This window comes from Carex rostrata, chromosome 23 (assembly GCF_964058835.1).
Source record: "Carex rostrata chromosome 23, lpCarRost1.2, whole genome shotgun sequence".
NCBI classification, from domain to species: Eukaryota; Viridiplantae; Streptophyta; class Magnoliopsida; order Poales; family Cyperaceae; genus Carex; species Carex rostrata.
The window spans coordinates 706,747-718,741 of NC_135940.1; the positions used below are offsets into that span (position 1 = coordinate 706,747).

The following is an 11,995-nucleotide window of genomic DNA, read 5'->3' on the forward strand; positions in this document are numbered from 1 at the left end:
AAGATCCATCTAGATGGGCATGTGCTGCTAGTTCGTTAATTATATGGATTCTATAAAAGCCTCTGTTCTTCCTTAGTTCAAAAGTTGAAACCCCAATTCAAAGAGAGAGAGAGAGATGAAATGGAGAAGTCGGTTGCAGTGTGGGTAGATATTTTCAAAGTGGTTGCAGCCATGGCTTATAAGTGACGAGAGATGCAAATCCTTTCTGCCATGTGTGGACAAAAGAGGAAGAGAGAAAAATAGATAAACCGGTGAATTTCACTGAGAAGAAGAAAATGAACAAAAATAACGCTGACGTGTCCATAAATGAAATTAAAACTCATTTCACCGATGCAGCGGTTGTGCAATTAAGATTGAAGTGAAATTGCATTTTATCTCTGACACATCGTTGCAATTGCAAGTCAATTGCACTGATGGAGATGCTCTTAAATGTTAAAGGCTATAACAATATATCTGCTGTCATAATTATGAGAATTACAAATTAAGTTTATTAGTTATTATTCTCTTTTCTTTTTTCTTTCATATTTGCATATTTGCTCAGACAATAATTGTATTAATAATAATAAAGTTTTTAACATCACCTCAAAGGGCACAATTTATAGGATAAATTTTGATGGAGGTCCCTAAACTTTGTCATTTGTTACGAATTGATTATTCAAATTTGATTTGTCCTTTTTTAGTCACTCAATTTTGTCATTTGTTCCAATCAAGTCACTCTATACTTTTTCATCCAAAATCTTAACGGAATATTCCTATTTCATCCAAAATATTAACGAAATGAGCATATTTCATTCAAAATACTAACAGAATGAGTATATTCCGTTAGTATTTTGGGGTATCTTTGGTTGGATTGAGAATATGCTATTCTTGGGGTTAGGCTATTCGGAATAGTTTATTTGATGTTTGGTTGGATTAGAATAGGTAGAATAGTGAATCCAAACTTTTTTATCTTATTACAATAGACTATTCTTAAGGGTTTCGAAATTTGGCTATTCTAATAAGACAAATAATAGCTATCCTTGATTTTACTATTCTAGTTATTCTTATTTTGCAACCAAACATACTGGATGGAAAAATATAGAGTGACTTAATTGTGACAAATGACAAAGTTGAGTGACGAAAAATAGACAAATCAAACTTGAGTGGCCAATTCGTGACAAATAACAAAGTTTAGTGACCTCCAGCGAAATTTATCCCAATTTATAATATGGAACACTTACTTCAAAGTGTAAATAAAAAATTGCACCGTAAAGTTGTAAGAACAATGCAATGAGTGTCACATGCACTCCAAGGCAACCCGCTACGTACTTACACATAAGGCGTACACACACCACATATATTATCAATATCATCCATAAATGCTATATTAATTTCACAAACAAAAATCTTACAATAATAATCACCACAAATATGGTTGGAAATACGGCAACAACCATGCCTGTTCAAGTGTATCAAATTTACTGAAAAATAAACATACAAAATTAAAAATGAACACAAGTGGTATTTAATCAAAACATGGATCCTTCTATTTTCTCTTACTCATCATCTTTGCTTAGGTGTCTCTTCTTCCTTACCTCCACTCGTTGACCTCCTAATCCATGTCTCTTCTATTGGTACTCATTGCCGACCTTGTAATTTTCTGGGACCCACGTAAAAGTGGAATGAGTGAGATATCAAATAGTCTCTCTGTACGAGATTTAGTTACAGTCTTGGAGTTTCTCAAATTGACTTATTAACACAAACATGATATTAAAATTATATCCTCACATGCAATCTTACAAAGACCTATTTCAAATCACACACACACACACACACATACTTCTTTAGTTATCTTTCAAGTTTTTCGTTAATCCATTTATTTACCAATCCAATGGGAAATGCATACTGTTAGTTTATAATAATCTAGAAGTCAATAATACGATAATTTATCATAAAGCTTTGTTCATGAATTGAATGTTTATTTATATATCATTTTGTTGCCTTGAGTATTATTGAATTTATGGATCATTTCGAGTTCATGACTGAAATTGTGAAACTCCATAATATAGATGATATATACTCTTAAAAAGTCACTGACCAATGTAATTAGCATGAACACTAATTTCCGCGATAAGGTTAGTATGTGGATTAAAAGATGGTTAAGTTTTACAAACCACCTGACACGAGATGTCATTTTAATCACATAGATACATGTTCTAGAAACATGGTATTTGACAGACCCCGAATGAAACATTAAATAGAATTGTGTTCGTGTCATTAATGTTTTCATTCAGTGTCACGTTCTACAGTATGAGGTATTTATCATTCCCACTAAGAAATATGTATGTGTGATTGTTATCTACCGCTGTCCGTAAAAAGCAGTCATAACGGTAGCTTTTCCATATGTATAGCTTAGCTGAGGAAGTGATAGTTTACCAAGAATACTATTTGTCCTTCGTATCTCTATATGAGATATAGCATCACTGGGCCCCTTGGTAGAGTTAGATTATCTGCTAGCGGTATAATTACAAGAGTAATTATATTTGATCATCTGCTCAAGATCAAGAAAAGATTCAGTTAGCAAGGATGACACACATCTACCTTGAAACTGATCTGATAGCTATGAGACAGAAGAACAGACACAAGTAAATTGTTTACTGGATCGTGATATTGTACAGTACAGCATCATCTGTGTAATTGGATGGTCATGATGTGTTGCCAGATGCCACTCATGATTATAGAAGTTAAAACAGTTTTAACTCTGTTTACCAACATAACACAGATCCTATTGGGTCACACCATATGGGAGCTACTCGGAGAATCTTACTGATTAATTATAAATTGATTATAATTAATATTAAGATGGTTATAATTAATTATACGTGTTATAATTAAATTATAAATGTTATGTAAAAATAACAAGCAAAAACATTGGTTAATTTATAAACGTGTATGACACGTTGTATAAAAGTTAACCGGTTAATTTATAAATGTGCAGGACACGTTGTATAAATTATCGAAACAACAAACCGCAAGAAAAATATATATATAATTGTTCAGAATAATTATACGAATATTATTTGTGTTCGGGCCGAGGGCATTCGGGTCTTTTCAGATTCGTCCTTATCCGCATGACATGTCATTGATCCTATCCAGATGACATGTCATCAATCCTATCCACAAGGGCAAAATGGTCATTTCACACCTATGCCACCTTGCATGTGTAGAAACATGGAGAAGAGTGTGCAAGGGTGTGCAAGGGGTATTTTGGTCATTTCACATATAAAAAGGATGAGGTGTCAATGACATACCTTGTAAATAGGCCGAACTTGGAGGGCATTTTGGTCTTTTGCAACCGATCCTAAACACTATAAATAGGGGTGGAGGGGTAGAGAGAAAATAACTAATTCATTCGTACCGGTTTCGTGTCGAAACGGATCGGTATTTTCTCTCTTTCTCGGTTTCTCTCCCAAATAGTGTTTCGGTTGAGAAAAGAAAGTTATACGTACTTGACGTATAATCTTGCGGGTTGTTGTGGAGTATATTTACGGGATCGATGAATAGTGTTTTACCGAATTTAGCGGTATGTCAGTTTTGCATATTGATGAAACTGAGCAACCGAAAATTCGTGTTTACGGGTTTTTGTCTTTTTCCCCGTGAATAGTGTTTTTGCAGAATTCCGCGGTTTACGGTATTTCTAGCAGAAGAAACAAACCGCTCTCTGGTTAGTCCTGGTGGATAACCGATAGAGGCATCAGACGTCTAATGCTCCGAGTCGATTCCTTCCCTGGTGAGGCTCTACTCGCTCGGTCTGCATTCCAACTGTGATTTGGAAACAAGGTATAAATATGTTATATTAATCTATTTAATTGGTAAGTAGATTAAAGTTTTAGAAATCAATCGTGGAGTAGATCTGTAAAATGATTAAATTGGGTTTTGATGCCAAAGGAATACTGAAGGTGGACCGCCTTGGAAAGTTTTCTGACATACCCCGTTTAATCCTGAGCTTAAGTTGGCCGTAGAAATTTTTGTTCTACGGTCATTCCGCACCTTAAGCCTAAAAGGGGTTTTGGTTAGCACCGCAAAACCCCAACACATCCGACATTGGAAGACCGCCAACCCATTGAAAAATCCAACCAATGTCACATTGATGAGGGGTCCTGTCTAACACTAGATCTAATGTATACATTCCAACACGCGTTCAACACATCTTGGCTCCTTTCTTTTAACTTATATGTTACATTACATGTTCGTTTTAATTAACACTACATGATGTTATCTCATGATCAATATGAATAAAAAATAACTCATCATCTGACTTGTATAAAGGAAGACATATAATATATAGATAGTGCGAAATAACATCTTACTCCTGCCGATTCCGAAAGATTGAAAACAGACAAAATTCGAATATATAAAATATTTGATGATTGTTTAACAAACTGATTTACAAAATTCCATAAGTTTCTGACAATCAAAATCCTTCTCAAATTCCACCCATTATATGATCTTGAGATTTTATTAAATAATAAATATAAGGAATCTTATTAAATAAATAATTTTCAGGAATCTTTATCAAATAAATAAATTTAACCTAGAGATGATATGAAATAATAAATAAAAGAGACTGTTTAATCTACTAACTAAGCACTAATTGAGTAAGATTAATTAAAATGCCTTAATTTAACGGTTTGAGTCTATGATGGCCTGATGGGAGTCATGAAGGAAAGAGGAAATAATAATTAGGGGAGTCTGATGGGAATAGGGGTGCAAACGGGGCGAATGTATTATCCGACCGCATCCGAGTCCGTATTCGAAAATTAGATACGGATATCCGAATATCTGTGCGGATACGAAAATAATAATTAGGGGAGTCTGATGGGAATAGGGGCACAAACGGGTCGAATATATTATCCGATCGCATCCGAGTCTGTATTCGAAAATTAGATACGGATATCTGAATATTTGTGCGGATACGAAAATAATAATTAGGGGAGTCTGATGGGAATAGGGGTGCAAACGGGTCGAATATATTATTCGACCGCATCTGAGTCCGTATTCGAAAATTAGATACGGATATCCAATATCCGAATATCTGTGCGGATACGAATACGGATATGGTTTTAAATTTTAGTTATCCATATCCGAATAGTAGATATATATTATATAATTTAATATGAGGAGGATTCGAATGCCTCAATTTTTTGTGTCTCCATCATGCCTCTATTTTTCAAAACTTTAAAAGCTCAAAATTTAAGACTTAAAATTCAAAATAAAAATGTTGAATATGATCTACATCATTTTATCTATTCATGTGTAAAAAATTATGACATTTCAATTTTGTTTTGGTTGTTATCAAAAGCTTGTAAAAAACGTGCTAATGTGGATAATTTCTAGACGTTGATTTTTGAACTTATTGATTCACATAAAAACAAAATTGAAATGTCATAATTTTTTATGAGCACATAGAAAAAATAACATAGATCACATCTAACGGTTTTATTTTGATTTTTAAGTTTTAAATTTTGAATTATTAAAGTTTTGAAAAATGAAGGCATAGTGGAGGCACAAAAAATGAAGGCATTTGAACCCTCCTCATTTAATATATTTAATATATATTATAAAAAAAATTATGTTATTCACTATTATAAAAAACGAATATTCCATATTCATTTCTGATTAATATCCAATTTGTATCCGTTAAATATCCGATCCATATGGTTTTACCACTATCCGATGCGTTTGCACTCCTGGATGGGAGTCACATGAAGGTAAGAGGAAATAAGATTAGAATACCTTATTTTTAATTTCTGTGTAGAAGGCGCGAGGAAATAATATTAGAATATCTTGTTTTTAATTTCTGCATAGGAGGCGAGAGAGAGAGAGAGAGAGAAATATATTGCTAATTAGAGGACCGGTTATTTTGTAAATGAGGAGAAATATATTGCTAATTACAAGGGAGGAGGCAGCAACATTTGTAAAGTAGTTATTATTTAAAGTCATTATATTTAGTTTGAGTAATTAATATATTAAAGATGATGCCATTCGGACCACACTGATTTCTATCCAAGGTGTTTATTTTGAGTAATTTATTAAATTAATCTATTTAATGAAGGAAAGAAAGAAAGAAAGAAAATATATAAACTATTTATATCGTACTTTAATTTAGATATTTAATTGACGTTATATAATCAATTATATTTTTAAAATGAAAATTTAAATTAGATCGTACCAAAACTTACATAGCGTTACAATGAGTCTCCCGGCCTATACATATATATTTTCAAAAATACATAATGTCAAATAATTAGGTTGTAGAGTTGCTGTCTGTGTATAAACATTTTTTTTTTTTTTTTGTTTATTTTATGAAGTTCCGGGAATGGACTAGGTGACAAGGATCTATAAATAAATTAGTTGACAAGGGTCTATAAATAGACTCTAAGAATCAGAACAAAATATAGAGTAAACTCCTTACTCCACGCTTAAGGAGCCAAACGAGGAGTAACATAGGTGGTTTAAGATGGAGTAAGATTTGAGCTAAACTGGAGTAACTTACACCACCTAGAGAGGTGGTTTAGCTTCCTCCAACAAACATGATTAACTTACTCTAGTTTAGCTTGGAGTAAGAAATTTAATCCGGTTTAACTTTACTCCACAACCAAACATGACCCTAGTGACCATTATTGTGTTGTCTAATTACAATGTGCTAAATATGGATGGTATAAAAAAGAGGCTGGGACGCTGGGTACTAATTGACAGAAGCCAGCTGTAGGTTTTCTGCATAAATTACGAGCTGTCGGTTGCCTCTGCGATTGGACAATATTCTGTTGGAATTGGATATCACATTCTCAATAGTATCACTTTCACTAGTTAGTAAATTAAAATGCAAAAGGATTGTATATATACACACACACATAAGCAGATACTAATGCAAACAGCAAAGTCAATAAAATTGTAACCAATTTTAAGAAATCAAATCTTTTTTTGCTATCAGTTACATACATTTGTTACAACAAAATTCAGCAGTACTTATCTCTCCTAAGAACTATACTACAAAATACACTAAGCTGCAACTTACCAGTAAAGAAAATTTAAGACAGGCTCCATATTCTGAACTCAAAACTCAAAACCCAAAACACAACATAAAACCATAATATAATATAGCCTGTTTAAGAATACTTCATCCACAGTTTGGCTTCCTTCAAGGCGCATTGTGCCAGCCATCTTAAATCTGTTGTGCACCCTTCAAAAATTAGTTTATCGATGGCACGCCTCTCTATCTCTCTCACTAGCGCCAGTATTATTAACTGAGAAATTGGATGCTCTTGTTTCCAGAAAGGTAGAAAAGATATTACATGACATCTGACAGCTTCCCTCAGATAATTTCAGATCAATGTTAATTTTCTATTCTCTCACCAATTCATTCTTTTCTATTCAATTTTTTGGGTTTTTCTTTCGATAAACGTTGTAGAGCAAGACACCAACAACATAATTGTAAGAAACAGACCAATTAGTTTGAAAGAGAGATTAAATTTGAGCCTAATTTATAAACACGCAAATCAAAATATATTAAGTTGAATCAACCAACTGTATATATATAAAATTGGATTTTTAAAATAATTTTGTTATTTCTTTTTTCAGTTCTTTCTCTGACATTAGCATCAATTGTGGTTAAATTGAACTGCATGCAAACCATATGTTGTCTTCAAATTAAAATCAAATGTCTGCTAAGGCAAATTTATTATATTTTTTGGGGAGGAAATAAAGCTTTTCATTCATGAATATACTGAAATTGCACTTGAATTGATATCAGGGACGAAGTTAAATTTACTTTTCTAAACTATAAACACAACAGTTTAATAGAAGAAAGATTCAATCTTACAATTTATTTATTAATATATATAGTTGTATATTAAACATTTTGCTGACAGCTCAAATTTATCCTATCAAAAGACTTCAATTAGAACTCTGATCAATCATTTTTATTTAGATAATGTCTAGGCAACGGAACTAGCATGCCATCCAGGTGCTTGATGAAATGCCTAATAGAGCATTCAACCTGATAAATTGTTAAATTTTTTAAAATTTGTAGGGCTCTGACGACATGATGAGGGGAATAGGTGATTAAGACTATCTTTGTGCACATGGTTTTGATGGAAGTCGTGTTTCTTCCTTTTTTAAGTCATTTAAGATTCCTACTCTATACAATTCAACTTGAAGTGAACAACTTGTGTCAGTTCTGTCCATTAGACGATTTGCAATTTTGTAACTTGTAATATATTTGGCTCATTAAAATACGAACATTTAGTCCGCATCACTTCAAGCTGTATAGTATAAATACACATTACCTTGGTAAATTCTTCCATTCAAACTGAGCAATTTATTAACATGAAGAAGACATATACAACATTTATTTTGCATAACAATAAGAATTACAAGCGCCTGTGCCCTGGACAGGTTATATGCTAGTTCATATAAATGATACAGGCTGCAAATCTAGTTCAATGGGTATATGTACTTTATTACTTCATTACTCTGCATACGCATGAGACCAAAAGCGATACATATTTTTAACCTCTTGCTTTGTTGAAGACATTGCTGACACTGTTTGGATTGCACTACCTAGCGGCCAACTAGCTTCTGGATAGAAATCACCATATTTTACTTTGTCAATCAGTGTCACACTTTTCTTATCATCCAACCCTGCGATTTAGTAATTTTTTCAAAGAAAAGAATGTAATTAACTTAAGAAATATCACAAGTCATAACCACAAAATATAAACAGATCATGATGATAAAATAATTTCCATTGTGAATGTTCTGTAAAGTACACATATGGAATACACTATACGTACCAAATCCAGAGGTAAGAAGAGTATACTGGTACACAAGATCCATGCAGACAAATGGCAAGTTCGATGTCCAGACGTTTGGGTACTTGGTACTTGCCTCCTCTTCAGATTTGAGTGCACAGGTGACAACAGCAGCCCTCTTGAAATCTGCTGGTGTTGCCTCACCAATTCCAGCCTTGCTGTCGATTATATTGAACTACATAGAATAAATTAATTGTGAACCAATTACAGTTAAAGCAAAGGTGTTTGTTATTCAATGAAAGTAGTACTTTGTTGCAAATGACTGTGTGAAAGAGCTGAAATGGTATGGTAATAAGATGACATTCATGAATTCATAGGTGCATTCAAACTGCATATCAGAGCAGAAGATGGATAAATAGGACTTCCAGTCTTTGTGCACTTCACTTTACCTCCATTTCAAAAAAACAATTAGCTTAAAATTTATAACTTACTCAGATAGCAAGTTGAGCAACTATAAAATTAATCTATTATCCAAGAATTGACTTACATCAGCTGCCCTATAATAGAAAACGGTAGCAAGGTAAAGCTTGTCCTGCCCCGCACCACCTCCTCCATTCCATACACCATTAAAGGTGCAATTTTGTACTTCACATTTTGCATTCAAATTGAGTGCTTCTAGCACATTTTCTCTACATTTCTCATAGTTTGATCCAGAGGAGGATGATCTTGCATTGTATAGTGCTCCATTGTATTCGTATTTCCCTAATTTACAAGATGAAACACTTGATTAAACTAGGGATCGTTAAGATGGTACTGCAAATTCTGTTGTATTTGACATCAGGGACTACTAATTCAGTTTCCAACATACCCCTATTGCGGCAACATTTTTGTACTTCCTTTACAAGTGAACAGGTACAAGATTATTGAACAAATTATATCAACATACCACTGTAACCATTTAAGATGCAATAGTTGACCGAGTCGTTGGTAGACTTCAAAATTTCTGCCCTGGCTGCTTCTTGACCGTAGCGCAAGTAACTGGGGGAAGCAATGCATGCAAAAATTATAACCAAATTAAGGTACTTAATTTAAATTTCATTAAAAACTGTAACATTTTTTAAAAAAAAACCTGTGAACATAAAGATTGTAGTTGGTCCCTCTGAGATGATGCTTAGTGATATACTCCTCCCCTGTTGTTGGAGCATTGGCAGCAGCTTCTGCAGAGATGGCATAAGCCATTTGCACAGATGCGCCTCCCAAATCAACAACACCCACGGTTTTTGAGTATTCTTTGCCCAAATGTCCTAATAAGTAGTTCATGGTGACCTGCACGAATATTGCATATATTTCATGGATGTATCTGTTACTTCACACACAAAAGAAAATTGAGTGAAGAGTGTCATACTTACCCACATATAAGTTCCTTCCTCTGTTCCAGAAATTACATCAACCCAATTATTTTCATACCATAGCGACCTATTACTAAAAAGGATTTGTACCTGCATTGCAACAAGACCTCAAATAATGTTGCTACTTGAAAAGTTCAATTATGGATAATTTATAATATTGAAGCTAATCCTATCAGAATTAATAAATAGATAATTACCGCATGTAAGATTTTTTCTGACTTCTCTTCTCCTATCAGTCTCAGACCTGCTGTTGCCTGCATTGAATTTTTTTAATAGTAAGTAATTCATCTATCGTGTCTTGCTCAACTGTTATTTCTGAGTATACCACTAAAGTAATTAACTAGGACCCCAGATATACATATTGTTTTCTTTTCTAACAGAGTACTTGAGCATCAATGCATGTGTAGATACTAATATTGTCATTTTGATACAATATTAAATCATACCCCAAGTTTTACAGGAGTTTGTAAACGCAATTTCACTGGGACAGTATTTACAGCTTTCTCGAGAAGTGGAGCAATTGAACTGGCAGCCTCTTTAGGATTTTCTGCATATGAGCTCAATCCAGGAATTACCTGAAAATAATACCAATAAAACGCAAGGTTTACTTGGAAGATACAAAATGCAGACATATATATTATAACATATGATGGCTGGTAATTTTCTTAATAGCAGAGCATATCCTTACCTTAGCTTCGACATCAAGCTCGCCATTAATTGGTAGAATGTCAATGTTTTCGTCAAATCTAAAGACATGGACCCGAGTTCCTGAGCTGCCAGCGTCAAATATAACCACGTATATCTCACCACTGTTTTGAGTTCTAACCTCTCTGGTAACAAGTGTGATTTTTCTCCCGAGTGCACCATTGCCAAATAAACAAGGCAGCACAAGTAGAAGAACAAGAAATAAGCGAGGAAAGAAAGGCTTTGTCAGCATTAACATTGCTTTAAGCCTTAATTTCTTTGGATATGAATTGCGGGGTGTTTAACTCTACATTCTTGTAATTATAAATTTATAGCTTGAACTTAACATTATGCGGAGGAACCCCACAGGTTTGAAAATTATGTGGTTCATCCATTTCAGATAAGAACACTACTACAAAAAATATTTTTGTCATCGCCCCTTTACCATCGGATGTGCTTCTGCATAGATGGTGTACGTCACGAGTAGCAACGCTGTAATTACGTTGAATTTTTTTACCATTGATTGGCGTTTAAAAAACCGATGGCGCTGATGGCCCTCTCTTTTCCATCAGTTAATTTTTACCCAACTGTTGGTTTTGATTGACAGTTAATTTTTACCCAACTGATAGTGTAGATGTGGTGATCTTTACCATTTGTGATGTAGATGAGCCGTCAGCATTAGTTTGATCAATACCAACTCTACTCTTTTTTTGAATCGATGGAGATGTTCTAAAGGGTAATATGTACTTGCTGTTAGAACCTAGAGCTAATTATTAACTATATATATATATATATATATATATATATATACATAGAGTTAGGCTGGGGTGCTATGGATAGCATAGTGGCCTCTATGCTACGGCTCAATATTCGAGTTTTCAAAATCCAAACGGTCGATCCGAACCGTTCATCTTATTCTCTATTTTAATATCTGCTTGGAGACCAAATTTTACATTTTTCTGAATTTTTTTTACTATTTATTAAGTATTTTACAAAATTGTTGATCCAACGGTGGCTGCACAAAACAGTAAAACCGTTGGATTAGCGATTTTCAAAGTGGCTTAATAAATAGTAAAAAAATTCAGAAAATTATAAAATTTGGTCTCCAAG

The 11,995-nt window shown here is 33.6% G+C and overlaps 1 protein-coding gene across 1 annotated transcript; it reads right to left on the reverse strand.

The window, feature by feature from the left end:
• Positions 1 to 8,368: 8,368 nt before the first annotated feature.
• LOC144574769 (putative apyrase 3) lies at positions 8,369 to 11,208 on the reverse strand. Its single transcript, XM_078324824.1, has 9 exons — positions 10,890 to 11,208; positions 10,648 to 10,776; positions 10,399 to 10,455; positions 10,202 to 10,291; positions 9,922 to 10,118; positions 9,739 to 9,830; positions 9,340 to 9,554; positions 8,835 to 9,027; positions 8,369 to 8,682 (listed from the first exon to the last, which is right to left on the reverse strand). Exons 1-9 carry the CDS (start codon positions 11,142 to 11,144, stop codon positions 8,510 to 8,512), a joined length of 1,401 nt encoding a protein of 466 aa, XP_078180950.1. The 5' UTR covers positions 11,145 to 11,208; the 3' UTR covers positions 8,369 to 8,509.
• Between the last annotated feature and the right edge of the window lie 787 nt (positions 11,209 to 11,995).

Coding starts and splice junctions, on each gene's coding strand:
- LOC144574769 (XM_078324824.1), bottom strand. CDS start 11,144: ATGTTAATGCTGACAAAGCCTTTCTTTCCTCGCTTATTTCTTGTTCTT. Junction 9,028..9,339: donor TCTATTATAGGGCAGCTGAT/GTAAGTCAATTC, acceptor TATTCTATGTAG/TTCAATATAATCGACAGCAA. Junction 8,683..8,834: donor TCTTCTTACCTCTGGATTTG/GTACGTATAGTG, acceptor ACTAAATCGCAG/GGTTGGATGATAAGAAAAGT.